The sequence below is a fragment of the Stylophora pistillata genome, chromosome 6 (genome assembly GCF_964205215.1).
Source record: "Stylophora pistillata chromosome 6, jaStyPist1.2, whole genome shotgun sequence".
NCBI classification, from domain to species: Eukaryota; Metazoa; Cnidaria; class Anthozoa; order Scleractinia; family Pocilloporidae; genus Stylophora; species Stylophora pistillata.
This window is the reverse complement of record NC_142524.1, coordinates 21,827,124-21,842,027: the sequence shown is the minus strand read 5'-3', so window position 1 is coordinate 21,842,027 and position 14,904 is coordinate 21,827,124. Positions and strand designations below refer to the sequence as shown.

The 14,904-nt window shown below is 38.5% G+C and overlaps 1 protein-coding gene and 1 pseudogene across 1 annotated transcript; both read left to right on the top strand.

The window, feature by feature from the left end:
• Positions 1 to 10,688: 10,688 nt before the first annotated feature.
• LOC148728790 (uncharacterized) lies at positions 10,689 to 11,674 on the top strand (annotated as a pseudogene).
• Positions 11,675 to 13,910: 2,236 nt separating this feature from the next.
• On the top strand, positions 13,911 to 14,813 carry LOC148728789 (uncharacterized). Its single transcript, XM_088725034.1, has one exon. It carries the CDS (start codon positions 13,911 to 13,913, stop codon positions 14,811 to 14,813), a length of 903 nt encoding a protein of 300 aa, XP_088581160.1.
• Positions 14,814 to 14,904: the final 91 nt, after the last annotated feature.

Sequence of the window (14,904 nt, the reverse complement as noted above, 5' to 3'; positions counted from 1 at the left end):
TTTGTGTTGTCACAAAAATTGCATAATAGATACCAGAACCGCTTGTTTTGAAACTTTTTCAGTGGCGATTTCTCCTTATTTAGGCCAAATTAAAATCCTGACTGAATCCTAAAGAGATATTAAGATCGGTGTTCGAAACGACCATAGCAAACCCTTTTAAGCGTCAGACGCTGCAGCAAATGGGTCACATTTTAAGAAAACTCACAGATAAACTTCTCAGTTTACCAGAAAAATATATTTACCGGTACATCGTTACGTCTGGAATGACTGCCGAACAGCTGCTTTTACCCCATGACGCTGCCGATTTTAAGTCCACGGAACCTACCTTACCTGTAAGACTAATTGATTTGGATGGTTTTCAGTGCGGAACCTGTTATTCCTTCGAGTATGTTCCAACATATCCAAGATGGCGTCAAAAAAGCAACATGATTTCAAAATGGCGGAAAACATCTATCCGTCTCCAACGCCAAAGTGAACCTTACGTTTGGTTAGGAGTGAATAAGGACGTTCAAATTTACCTTACGCAGTGAGAACAGAGCCCCGAAGCATGATAGACAGCCAAGACAGGCGGACATTAGGTACAAGGAAAATGATTGCCTCTAGATAGCGAACCTCTATTTTATTATGCCTAAATGGGAAGTTTGATAGCTGTTCTTTAGTTCCAGGCTACATGACGTATAGCGATTTTTGTCGGCCAAGAAACTCGTCAGAGGACACTCAAAGGATAACAAGACAACTGATGAGACATAGTCCTTAAAATTCCACTTACATATTTAATATGTCAACACCCTAGCCCTCTAAACGGTAAAAACATACACAGTTTGTATCAAAGAAAATAGGTGAAATTATTATAATTGTTATTATTACACGACCTAAGTAAAAGCTAAAATGTTTTTCAATATAATAGAGATAAGGTACGACTTACATTGAAAGTAGATATGTTTCCTAATAGTCTGAAAAGTCTAATTAACATAAATATGGCTTCCCAACTATCGAACGAAAAATTATTTTCCCTGTTCTCTGCGCAAAAGAAGGGCATTTATTCAGGAAACCAATGGTACTAGACGCTGAGAAACTATGAGGACAAATATGCAAAAGGCTAACGTTCGAAACGTTAACTTTATGGTGTTCAATTTATATTATCAACTCAGTTGATAAAACCAAATTACCTCGTGATAGTCCCTACTGATGCAACACTACAAGGTTAGCATTTACCATTTATATGCATATACTAAATCAAGTTATGGATCTTCAGCATTGTAAGGGAAAATATATGATTAAAAAATATCGTTATACTCAATGAATTGTGAATGTAAAAAGAAAAACAGATGATTTTGAAAAAAGGCTTCTATCTATGTATTTCTTTAAATTCACCATTGAAAGAGATGTTGTTCACTCGATAAGTAGGAACCGACATTCGGACGCACCTGGACATAAGAAGTGGTCTGTTTTCTGTGGACGAATTCCGTTATTTAAATGTGCCTCGTGTTGGAATATTCTTGGTTTACGACGACATTGAGTGTACCTTAAATTGCTTTCAGAATCCTTCGTGTCTTTCTGTAAACCTGACCCTGGGGATAAGACTATGGTGCGAACTTCTGTCATCTGGTAAATAAAGCGACCCCGAGGAATTCCAAACGAAAAAAAAGTTCTCATCACTTTTACATTGTGGTAGGGAAAGTGCTTTTCAAGTTGTTAGACAGCAACATGTAATGATCATAACTACAGAATAATCCAGGAGAAGTATAGTAAAAGATACACGGTACGAAAAATTACACAATTTTTGTTTGGCCCTTAATTAAACACTTGTCCTGTTTTTATATTTAAGACAAGCCTGTACACCTAGCCGAATGTAGTTGTTTTTCTAATATGTTGTCCTGATATTTATGCATTCGTTCATTTATTCTCTCTTTAAATAATCAATTTCTTTATTCATTTTTCCTGTCCACTTTATCTTGTTATTTCCCTTGTCAACCTTAACTTTACAGACAAATACGGTCTGTACGCAAAAAAAAAAAAAAAAAAAACCTTAAAACTGCCAAAAATCAATATCGAAAAAAAGTGAAGGGGGTGGAGTATATTGGGGGCATTGCATGCATATGCTTTTCAGGAGCGACGGAAGTGGATCAGTCGTCCTCAACAGGGTTAGATTGTGCTAGAAAAAGTAGCGTGGACCGAGTTTTTTCCATAACATTTTCAAAGTATAATTAAAAAAGTATAGTTTCAAAAAAAGAAACGTAGAAGAAGTTTTAGTAGCATAGCAGGGCTACTATTGTAAAGGTTTCAAAAGTTATACTCGTTTTTCCAAGGGGAATCAAAAAAATATAGCAGAGCATAATAGGAGGATCAGGTGTATTATGCTGTCGGTAACAAGCCAAAATCCTCTAAACTATTCAAAGTTCCGTGCTCCAAACGAAACATTTTCATTTGTCCAGTCGTCACAGTTGTGTGGGAAACTGCCTCGTTTGATTAAATCAACATGCATGAAAAAAATGTTCACGCTTCGTGGCTGAACGCAAATGGTAGTACTTGAATACAATTCACGATACCAAAATACATTGGGGACAAAATCTTAATTGTGGATGGTCACATGAAGATTGCAATAAACTGAAGTTTTCCCGGTAAGAACTGGGAACACAATGGGGAAAAACAAAGCGAGCTAGAATGGTTTGTTGGTAAGGTTTGAAAAGGAAATCATTTTTCAGAGATCACATAATTTCAATGTTATGTGTTACTTTTCCTCGTCCGTTTTCGGAGAGCGAAACGGTAATATACTCTTACGTACTTGTTCATGATTAGATAGCCCGGTTAAAAAAAAAAGAAACAGTAGTCATTCACTATCATTATGATAATAGTTGTATTCAAGTTGATGGCGTAGATTACAGCTGTATAGGCAATAATTAAAAAAACCAAAACAACATAAAAAAGATATTAATGAAAAAAGAGAGATAAAACCTCTCTTAGAAAATCCAACTATGAAAAGAATGGTGTTTTGGATTGCTGAATGGGAATACGATAAATGTATGGTTACGTATTTTTATAAGTTCAGTGTGCCTTCCTGCAAAGACCACCAGGGATACAACTGATGAGTAATCTTTCGTGCTGGTAATCCGGAATAGCTTTTTGCATTTTTTTCTTAGACCACTTTTGAGTTCTACTCTATGTGCTTGGAGGATAAAAAGGTGTTTAAACCTAAAGGAGGCAAGACTGGGTTTGATTCAAAAGAGACCAAGTTACCGACCTACTGGAGCAAATCCTTCTCCAAGATTTGTCTTGGTATGGACATCGACCAAAAACTCAGGTTTATCGTCATTAATAAAGATGCCGACTCTCTGTACTCACTGATCGCTGAAAGGAAATATCGCTACACACCACTGGGGCGTGACACGGGGAAGAGCCTTATTGGTCCTCCTGCTTCCCTGTAGCTCAACTGTAACATGGAGGGATTCAATGGAGATGGCCACGATAAACATAGGTCTAAATTAGACTATTGTAAGGGAAGCATTGATATCATACGTAATGACCAAAACCATTCTCAAAGCTGAGACTCTAGAATCGGACTTGGCAAAGGAGGATATCCCCTTGCGGCAATACAGGCAAATATAAGGGAGATCACGGAGATAAAAGCACTAAAGCTATGGGCTATATATTAGTACAGTAGCAAGAAAAAGGAGTACCACAGGGGGAAAATGCAAATAGGACCAGCACTACGGCTAATTACATGGATGGTTGAAGAAACAGACACTAAGAAACAAACAGAGAGACATCAATAGTTACTGTAATGAAAATAGCAATAATGATAATAGTACTAAAATAGCAATAATAATAATAATAATAATAATAATAAAAATAAAACATTGGAAAGAGAGTAAAAAAACTAGCCAACGAACAAACAAACAACAAATAAACAAAAGGTCACTTTGGTGTTTTGCTTTTTAGGGTGATTTGTAGAATGGTGGGGTTTTTATGTTACTGGCTTGTACGAAATCAATTGTATCATGTAAGGGAGGGAAAAAACAGTAGCGGCTTCAAAGACAAGAGTGACACCGAATATCAGAGATATAGCTAGCTTTACAGTATCAGGGATATACTTTTGTTTTTTTAGTTTTTGTTTAAGCCAGTGAAGGCAGTCAGGTATTCTACGTTGCAAAGCCAGACATTTTGTCAACAACTGAGTTCGTAACTGAGCCGGTTTGGGATACTAACTTTAATGCATGTATTTTGATCTCCCTCGCCGCAACGTCGCTTTCTTAAAATAAGAATATTTTTAATTATTCTTACTGTATTATATTTTGTAGAGTGATTTTAAGGGACACTATTCTTATTGTTATTGTAATCATATTCACACGACCCCACAAGCCCCCAGCTTTAAACCTCATCGTGTTTAAATAAAGGATATGATTGATTGATTGATTGATGTGGTTATGTATTAATAATATACATGAAAAAATACGAGGTAGCTTATCATAAGTATGCAGAAGAAAAGCGCGCGCATCACGTACAAAAATGATTTATTCAAACCATACAAGTGACATTGTGCGATCGGTGGAAACAACCACGTAGGATCAAAGCAATATGATAAAATGAAATTTTCACATCTTTATGGCGCAAAAAGTTCAAAGTCCGGCCAAACAGTTCAAGGAATTATTCGGTGAGTTTGGTAATTCTGCGAGTTTCTTTGATTATTGACCAATGAGAATGTCTCGTTTGTCACTTTCTTTGCACTAAATTAACCCTCTTCTACAATGAATTCCCTGAAAACCGCATTTATCTTAGGCAATCAGAACTGAGTAATTTTTTCATGTATATTATTAAATTGGTTATCATAATGACCAAAAAATAAAACCATTCTTAGTTGATTTCTTAGGTGTTTACATATCAGACGCTTAGGGGAACTGCATTCTAAACTGAGGTTTTCCCGGTAAAAACTGGGAAGACTAAGGGGAAAAGCAAAGCGAGCTTGATTGGTTCTTGGTAAGGTTTAAAAAGGAGATCATTTTTCAGAGACCAGATAATTTCAATGTTATGTGTTACTTTTCCTCGTCCGTTTTCTAAGAGCGAAACGGTAATATACTCTTACGTACTTCTTATTAGATGGTCCTGTTAAAAAAAAAGAAAAAACAAAACAAAACAAAACAAAAAAAAAAAAACCAAAAAAAACAAAAACGCGAGTCATTCACTATCATAATGATAACACTTGTATTCAAGTTGATAGCGTAAATTACAGCTCTATAAGCAATGATTATAAAACGAGGAAAACATAAGAAAGATATTAATGAAGAAAGAGAGATGGCAATTCCCTGGGACAATCAAACTATGAAGAGAATGGTGGTTTGGATTGCCTAGCTATGTAAATTGCGACAGTTTCTAACAATAGTGAATATGGAAGGTAACACCCATTACATGACTCATAAATCGAGGTGGTATTTTTAAATGTGGGTAACTAACAAAAAGAGATTTAATTTATCACTACATGTAATATTATACTCTTTAAATTATCTCTACAGAACCAGAGCGAATGGTAAAATTACATTGCTCCTTGACTCTAAACCAGTACCCATTTCCTGCCAAATGGAAAATTTTGAATGCGGAGATGGAGGATGGACGCTAGTCATGAAAATTTATGGCAACAAGGTCAGTTTTTTCCCTCCTCTTCTTTTCAAAGCGAGTCCTGTGCTCATTCTTTTAAATGATAATACGTTTTTATTCACAAGCAAATTAAAGTCATTTTCATACGAATTGCTGAGGACCAGGCCTCGTTTTGAGAAAGAGGCCAAGCCTATTCCCTGCTCATAATATTGTTTTACAAATTATTACTCTCCGTGAGCAACTCGGTGAGCCTTCTGCAAAGACCATGAATAATGTAATTGATGATTAGTCTTTCGAGCTAGTAGTCCTGAATAGCTGTTTGCATTTTTACTTAGACCACTTTAATTTCAACTCTCCATACTGGGAGGATAAAATGGAGTTTCACCTTTAAGGAGGCAAGACTGGGTTTGATTCAGATGAGACCAAGTTATCAACTTACTGGAGCACATCCTTCTCCAAGATCTGTCTTAGCTTGAGGCTCGCCCGAAAGCTCAGGTTTATCGTCATAAATGAGGAGGCAGACTCTCTGTACTTACTGATCGTTGACAGGAAATATCACAAAACATTATTGGGGCGTGACACGTGGAAGAGCCTTATTGGTCCTTCTGCTTTTATGCAGCTCAACTGCAACATTAAGGGATTCAATGCAGATGCCTACACTGTATGATGACCCTAGATTTAAATTAACCTTTTCGTAGGCGTAAATTGGTATCATTGGTGTCCCTCCTACTTCCCGTACTTTTATTTCAAGAGCACTGCGTTGCTATGTGAATTGACAAGTCGGCCCATCGCTATGGGCTGCGTGCTCGTGTGTAAGACAAAAACAAGTTGAGTTTTGAGTAATGTGAGCGGTGTTCTTACGAATAAAGTTATTGTCGTCCGGCAACGGCAATTGGTACAGGGGGATATCCCCACCAAAACAACACTTGCGGCAACACAGTCAGACATGGAGGAGATAACAGAGATAAAAACATTAAGGCTATGGGCTATATATTGGCGCAATAGCAAGAAAAAATAAAGGAATACAGGAGGGGGAAAATGTAAATAGCACCAGCACTACAACGAAATGTATAGATGGTTGGAAAAACAACAACTAGCAAACAAACAAAGAGACATTAATAGCAATAACGATAGTAATAATAATAATAATAATAATAATAATAATGATAACAATAATGATAATAAAACATTGGAATGAGACTAAAAAAAAACTAACCATCGAACAAACAAGCTAAGAAATAAACAAAAAGGGACACTGTGGTTTTGCCTTTTTGCTTTGAAGTAGTAGAATTATGGTGTTGTAGTTTACTACCTATTCAACATCATATAGAGCTGCTTATTTGTAATATGTAGGAGCAGTGAGTACACTGTATAACGGAGATAGGAAAAAACAGTAGCAGCTTCAAAGACAAGATTGACATTAAAAGTCAGACATATAGCTACATGTACCTCACCGAATCAGTGATAAACATTTATTTTTGCTTTTTTTGTTTAAGCCAGTGTCATGAAAGCATTCAAAAGAATTAACTTAGGATTATGTAATACATTTTTTTACTCTCTTAGGATATGTCTAGTGTGTGGTATTTGTATCTATCACGTAATTCGTATTCTTTACTTGTGTAGTTAACCTTTATTATAACATAACCAAAGTAAAGCGTGCGCTCTGATTGGTCAATTTAGCGTCCCCCATTTGCCCATGGTGTACGCTGCTGACGTGAGCAAATGCAAAGACTATTTTTCTAGGCGCGCTTGTTTTTTCAGGTCACGTAAGATTTGTTAAATAAAAGGGAACTCTTCAGCTACAATGCATCAATGTTATGTTATAAAAGAAATGGTAAACACCACAGCGTACACTATTGAGTTATGGATGCACTTGGGAGTTTTGCTAAGCACTCAAGAAGCTATAGTCGCTCTCGGCTATCACCTCGCGCGACTCTTACGCTTCTTTCGTGCTTAGCAACCTCCCGCGTGCATCCATAACTCAATAGTGTACGCTGTGCAGTTTACCATTTGTTACATTCAATAGTTTTCTTCCCTTTTTTCTCGCACCTTGCGTCCGCATATAATGGAGGATTTGGGCACGGTTACGGAGAAGTGAAGTGAAGGTTTATGAGTTACGAGCGAAGAGCGTGGAAAAATTAGAGAGAACGGAGACTCGGCGCAATATTATTTCTGACAAATTCATTCAGAAAAATCGTCCCACTTCACGGTAGAAAACCATTTGTCGAGGAACGGGTGTGCAAAGAATCTACCAGACTGTGAGCTAAAGGAAGAAGAGATAGTAACTGATTCAAAAAGAAGTCTGAGCGAGTCAAGTTACGAGAAGTTTGAATGAGTCAAGTTATGAGAAGTAAAAAGTTAAAAACTGCAAAGTTTCAGAAGACGAAGCAAAGTTGAAACGAAGGAAACGAGCAAAGTTGACGGAAAACTGGTGAGACGGGAACCTGGTTGGAGAAACGGGAGTTTGGTTTGGCAGGGCACCATTTGTTAGTGGAGCGTGGTGAGTTGTGAACAAGACAAGAACACAGACGCGGGCGTAAGGTAAAACCTAACCGAACTGAACTGAAACCCTACCTTTTTATCTTAATAATACTCTTGTAAATATAGTTAGCGCATTCTAGTTTTAAATTATTACGTTCTTGTAAACTCTTGTAAAGTAATTTAGGTAAATAGTTTAGCAATTTAGTTTTATTGTATTATTGTAATTAGGGTAAATAATTTAGTTTATTGTTTTTGTTGCTGTTGTTGTTTTTAATTTTTAATTACCATATTGTCTTACTTAGAGTAATAAATATTTCTACGCCTACGTTTAGTTGTGTTGTGGCGTGTCTTCTCGGGGGTCATCCTCGGTGTAAAAACCTGACGAGGTTTTCTTTGTTTCATGAGGTATTGTTTTGATGGACGCTATTGTTTATAATGTTTTGTTGTCTTTGTTTTACGTCACTCGTGAGCTTCACAGGTTTTTACACCGAGGATGAGCCCTTCTCGGGCTTTTTTATGTTTCTTGTTTTGTGTATGTTGAAGGGTGCCCACCTTTGTGGCGCGGATTCGTCACAGCCAGTGAAGGCAGTCAGGTATTTTACGTTTCATACCCAGACATTTTGTCAAAAGCTGAGTCTGTGACTGAGGCGGTGTGGCATACTAAATTGAACTGAACTGCATGTATTTTGATCTCCATCGCTGCACCGTCGCTTTCTTTAAATAAACATTTACTTATTTGTAATAAATTAACCGAGGTTTGTTCTCTTTTTGTTTTGGTTGTTTTTACCTCAGACTACGCGGAAATCTGCTGAAATATCGAAAAATGTCCATTTCTTGTCTTTAGAGTGACTGATGGAATATTCATGGCGAAATACAGCGTCACGCCATCGTGATAACGAACATGTTTATGACAAACGACCGGTGATAGGATAGTTTTGTGTAGATCAGCGACTCAAACATGTTCCAAATGACATGCAAATGACATGTTCCAAATGACATGCAAGCATAACAGTGTATCTTTAGAGGATTTCGGTTTGCTCAAATTCCCGTGAAAGAAGGTGTAGCAGTCGGAATCTGGATATATGTTTGTAGTTACGTCGAGTAGTCCTCCCTGAAGGCTGACCAATTTTTTCAAGGATGAAAACCAGAGGCGAGATTTCTCTTCGGCATATTGCTGATAAGATAACATTCTTCAAAAGCCGTGCACATTTCATTTGTCTGAAACTTTTGTTGTTGAAATCATTAGATGTAAACATCGCCAATTTATGCAATATCTGAGTTTTGGGCTTCGTTCGCGTATTGTCCCGATGAAAAGTAGAGGTTTTTACATATTTAAAAAGTAGGGTATTATAACCAACTAGGTGGGTATTTTCAGCTCCAGAATCGGTGTACTTTTGGAGAAATTCAGATAAACATTTTCCCTGTTTTACCCTTAAAAAAAAAAAAAAAAACAATTACCGAAACTGTACCGAGATAACGAATCTATTGGTGTGTTCAAATTCACTCTTGGCGAAAATTGAATGCACCTAAGTGAAAGCAAATGATGTCACTATGTATGATAGAAGTACCAATATGTAATGTTGTATTAAGCTCGAGATAGAGAAATAAAGATTTTACACCTGTTTTGCGATGATTTTGTATGAAAATGAGGCCCTTAGCTTCGAAGAAGCAGCCATTGTTACCATGGCAACATGAGTGCTGCAACCTTTGGAAAACGAGTTTTTCCGCGTTTTGAACAATTAGCGGAAAAATATGCTCTTGTCGTTATGACCTATCAAGGGCTTCGGTGAGTCTATTTAAGGAGTGTTTTATGTAGATTAGTCATCTTGGTGTTCTCGCTGGAGGCTCTTACTTCTACTTTCTTTTGCTAATTTGTCTGTCCCTCTTTCTTTTAGTTCATGATGTTAGCGCTACTGAGAAGCAGCTGATTTGTGTCCAGTCGCGTGTGCTGAATCTTTCTAGAGTTTTTTTAAGGGAAATTTTCGCTTCTAGTGGTTTTATTTACTCACGTATAATTTAAATGCGTGCTTATATTTCGCAACTGTTTTGTCAGTTTGGGAGGACATGTAGATTCTCCTTTTCGCCCCTTGTCCCTTCTGGTGTATTGGCCTTTTTTGTGCCAGGAGAGTTTTGGGACCATCTGTGCCTTCGAGTATGAGACCATTTGTGCCCAACTTTCATAGAATTGCGAGATATTTTAGGTGTTAATTGGTTTGTGTTTATTTAACATGTTTTTTACATTTGTGATTACGGGCCAGTCTGTGCCCTCTACCGGACTTGGGACGATCTGTGCCCAGCATTTAGCGAGTTGCGCGTTAATTTTGAAGGGTCGATTAGTTTGTGGTTATTAACACGTTTTAAATTTGTGATTAAGTGACCACCTGTGCCCTTTGCAGGACTGGGACTATCTGTGCCTATGGGTGTGGACTGATTCGTACTATCATGTTTTAGATTTCCTAATTACCTTTACTGCTGTTTATCAGTTCCTGATCTCTATTTATTAAATAATATAGACGGATTCCTTATCTTTTTTGTGTCTCTCTCTCTCTCTTTTTTTTTTTTTTTTCGGTTAGTTTTCTTTTTGTTTTGTTTTCCTTGCAGATGTGTTCCAGTCGGAAATGTGGTCGGAATTCTTCTCTTCAACCCCCGAGCTTCTCTAACCCACTGCGTCTCTGGTGGAGGGCACAGTTCTTGGTTCTAAAGCGGATGGTGCTGTACGTTCCTAACTGGAAGGTTTCAGAAGATGGAAACGTTGGGCTTCTTCCAATTTTGTCTGCCTCTTTCCTGCAAGTCCCTTTTAAGGCGCGATTTATTTGCAGTGCGTGATTCAGGATGCTAATTCTCCTTCTCCAGTTCTTACCGCCGTCTATAGCATTGACGGGGCGCGGCAGATGACTGGCTTGTCTAAAATCTCCCTTCATCCTCTGGTTTTCCTAATGGTCAGCGCGTCTCAGAGGTTTTTGGGAAGGCCCAAAGTTAAAAAAGATCTTGTGACTCCTGAGAAGTTAAAGGCGCTCGTGGAATCCAAGATTACAGATAAGTCTCCTTCTATTTCAGATCTGAGATCGGTTGCCTTATGTCTTATAGGTAACACGGGTTTTTTCCGCTTATCGAGTTAAGCCAAATAAAGGCCTGTAATGTTAAGTTTTTCCCCTCATATGCTTCCATTTTCCTAGAGTCGTCAAAAACTGATCAATTCCGTGACGGGGCGTGGATCGTTATCGCGAGGTCTCACCTACCTACGTATCCTGTTAAGGCCTTGGAAGAATACGTCTCAGCTGTGCAGATCGACCTCTCTGAAAAGTTACCTCTCTTCAAAGCCCTCACTTCTCCTCGGTCGAAAGCGATGGTCCGAAGCGAAGGGATTAGGTATTCAAGAGCTCCCGAGGTTGTAAAGGATGCTTTTCGAGGCTTAGCAGACGTTTCAAAGCTCAGCGTTCATAGCCTTAGAGCTGGTGGAGCCACCTCAACAGCTAATGCCGGAATTCCTGATAGACTATTCAAGCGTCATGGTCGTTGGGTGAGCGAAAACGCCAAAGATGGCCATGTCAAAGGCAATCTTGATTCTCGTCTATTGGTCTCACGATCTTTAGGAATGACTTGAAATGTATGCCTTGTTTTTCTTTAAGGCCGTGTCCAGCAGGTCGGGGGAGTTCTATCCACAGGGCCGGGGTTTTTCCTCAGTCTTCGCTGCAACAAGCGCAGTGAGGTTATTTCATCCTATGGATGCTCGTTGGTTCTTCCCTAGGTTATGTTTTTTCTCACATGCACCTATGTATTATTGCTTTGGCGTGATTCAATAAACGTGCGGCCTCCAGTTAGCACACGATAGCAAATACTGAGTCATGTTTCCTGTTGTTGTTTCGCACGGGTTAGGTGGTGATGAGGAATTTCGACGAGAGGGGCATTTTTGTGCATCCCTCCTGACTGCCTAACTACATGCAAAATTTGAAGGGGGGTTGAAAATTCTCATTTCCCAAGATACTTGATTCTTAAAGACCCTTGTTCTTAACGTTTAATTTCAGACAACATTTCGGCATCAGTATGAAATCTGATAATTAGCTTATATAGCTTATTTTTATTAGGATTTGTGTTTTATATGGGAATCTTCCAACGGGTTTATATCAGCAAGAGCATTATTTATTACTACCATAGACTAAGCTGCAACCCATTAATCTCCTACAAAGGTAATCTCTATAGTGAGTATTCGATATCTCAGTTGAAGAACATAAAAATGCTTAAAAGAAATTGAATTCACCAAATTTTCCTATAGAAAAAAATACTGTGAGCAATTCTGAGCATTGTTTACGAAACGCCGATCGCAATATGCATGCATTTATTAAACTTTGCAGAGCACCAGATAGTATGCGTCAAAATAAATCACTATGTACGCAGGTCAGGTTTTTCAAAATACAAGTCTTGCCTGCCTTGAACCAAAGCCCTCCCCGATCAATTTCTCCCCTATAAAGCAGTACATGGATAAAAATACCATGTCACCCAGAAGAAACTTCAATCAAGGTTTTACGCGTGACTCATTAATGATGATAGTCCGTGTGCTAACAGCTAAAATACTAACTAAACCACGATTAATAAAAACTGTCTTACCGCAGCTACCATTCTACTGGTGGAAGGTGACACAGTGACAAGGATAATTAATATGCTTCAACGGCATTTTCCGTTGAGCAAAAGTAAATGAATCGAATAAGTATTGAACGATTCGGGTACCGTTTTTACCTGCGTTCTTTTGATGGAACGTTGCGTCATGAAACTCAGGGTTGTCGATTCACAGGGTTAGTAGCGCTGAAAATCCTATCAACGTCTTAACAACAGTAGCGTTTTCTCTGTTATGGCATAAGATAATTTGCAGATCATAATGGAGGGCGGATGTGTGATTCTGAGCTCCCGAATTATTGGACTTGTACTCCTCTTGTGTCTTGTTCATACCCCGAGGAAAGATAACGAAGACTACTCTTTTATCAATGAGTACTTTGGTCTACGTTTCTCGCACTCTACGTCGGTTAAAGTGGCAAACTGGGGTTCGAGACTCTGTACAAAATGGCAGGCACACGTGCATGTCACTATTAGAGTGAAACGAGCAAACGTTACTACAGCCTATTAAGCCAATTCAACCTCGACTTTTAGACCTGTTATAAAATTGTTACATGATGTTGAACTTAATCCTGGACCAGCAAACAGCTCTATTAGAAACAAGTCTGAAAAGTCAAATGGCAATGTGAAGATTGCACATCTTAACGTTCGCTCACTTAAATGCCGTGAGCATTTCGTTCCTGTAAAGGAAGCGGTACTGGAAAATAAGTTTGACATATTTACCATATCCGAAACATGGCTCAACAGTTCAGTTACGGATTTGGAAATAGAAATTCCTGGCTATGTTACCTACCGTATCGACCGACAGGCGAAGATTGGCGGTGGAGTATGTGCTTATGTCTCACGAAATTACAGGACGGAGTACTTGAGCGATATATCTCTTATCACGTCCTCTGGCTCTCACCAACTGTGGCTAAAAATCCACGTCAGTAACATGAAGTCTTTCATTGTCTGTAAAACCCATAGACCACCGGACACATCGTTATCTTGTTTCGACTCAGATCTCACAGAGAACTTTATTTATGCCTCGTCGTTCAATGTTCCAATTTATCTATTGAGAGATTTGAACTACAGACTTGAGAGTAGCAACGATCCTGGAGCTAATTCCCTTGTTAATTTCTGCCGTTCCTATAACTTGTCAATATTGATCAACACGAGTTACAGAGACTTCGAAATCAATTGTAGATGTTATCCTTGCATCGGACACGAGACAAGTTGAAACGGCCACGGTTATGGAAAGCTCGATTAGCGACCATGACTTGGTTTATGTCACCTTAAAATTGAAGAAGGTGCGCTCCAAACCCGTCTATATTACAACCAGAAGTTTTAAACACTACAGTCCTGTTGATTTTAGCAACGACGTATCACTGGCACCATGGTCCATAGTTGATGTTTTCCACGATGTCGAGGACAAACTTTATGCACTTGATTCGCTGATTACTGAGATACTCGACAGCCATGCTCCAGTTAAAACCTTTAAAGCACGCTGTAAACCAAATCCATGCGTAACAGACAACATCCACGGATTGATGAAGACCAGGGAGGATTGGCGTGAGAAAGCAAAGAAAGCAAATGATCCGCTATCTTGGACTGCCTACAGATATTTCAGACAAGAAGTAAAGAGGGAAATCAGAATTGCTGAACAGGAGTTTGTTGCCGAACAAATCCAGAGGAATCCAAATAACACCAATAATATCTGGAAAGCAATTCGCCAGTGCATCCCCAGTAAATCTACATCTCAGCCAACATACAGTAAGAGCGACAAAGCTGTTGCAGACGAATTTGATCAGTTTTTCGTATCTGTTGGTCAGAGCATTGTTGACAAAATTACGTCCCTGGCCAATGAATGCAGCCTAACACTTAATCAGAATTATTTTGTACCTAGACAATATGCTCTCTCTGACCAGTTCACACTGAGTACCATTGATTATAAACAAATAGAACGTATAATAGCAGCGATGTCTTCAAACAAGGCCCCAGGGATAGACAAAATCCCGATTCGTGTCAGCAAGGATTGTCTTAATCCAATTGTTCACCCAATAACGTCTATTGTTAATGCATCCTTTCAAAACTGTGTTTTTCCATCAAAATGGAAAACAGCTGTGGTTACACCAATCCCAAAAGAGGGCGACTAGGAACAGGCAAACAATAATAGACCCATCTCACTTATACCAGTCTTATCAAAGGTTTGCGAAAGGGTAGTACATAATCAGCTCACCTCGTATC

Bases quoted from the DNA above. Each gene is read 5' to 3' on its own strand.
- LOC148728789 (XM_088725034.1), top strand. From the start codon at position 13,911: ATGGAAAGCTCGATTAGCGACCATGACTTGGTTTATGTCACCTTAAAA.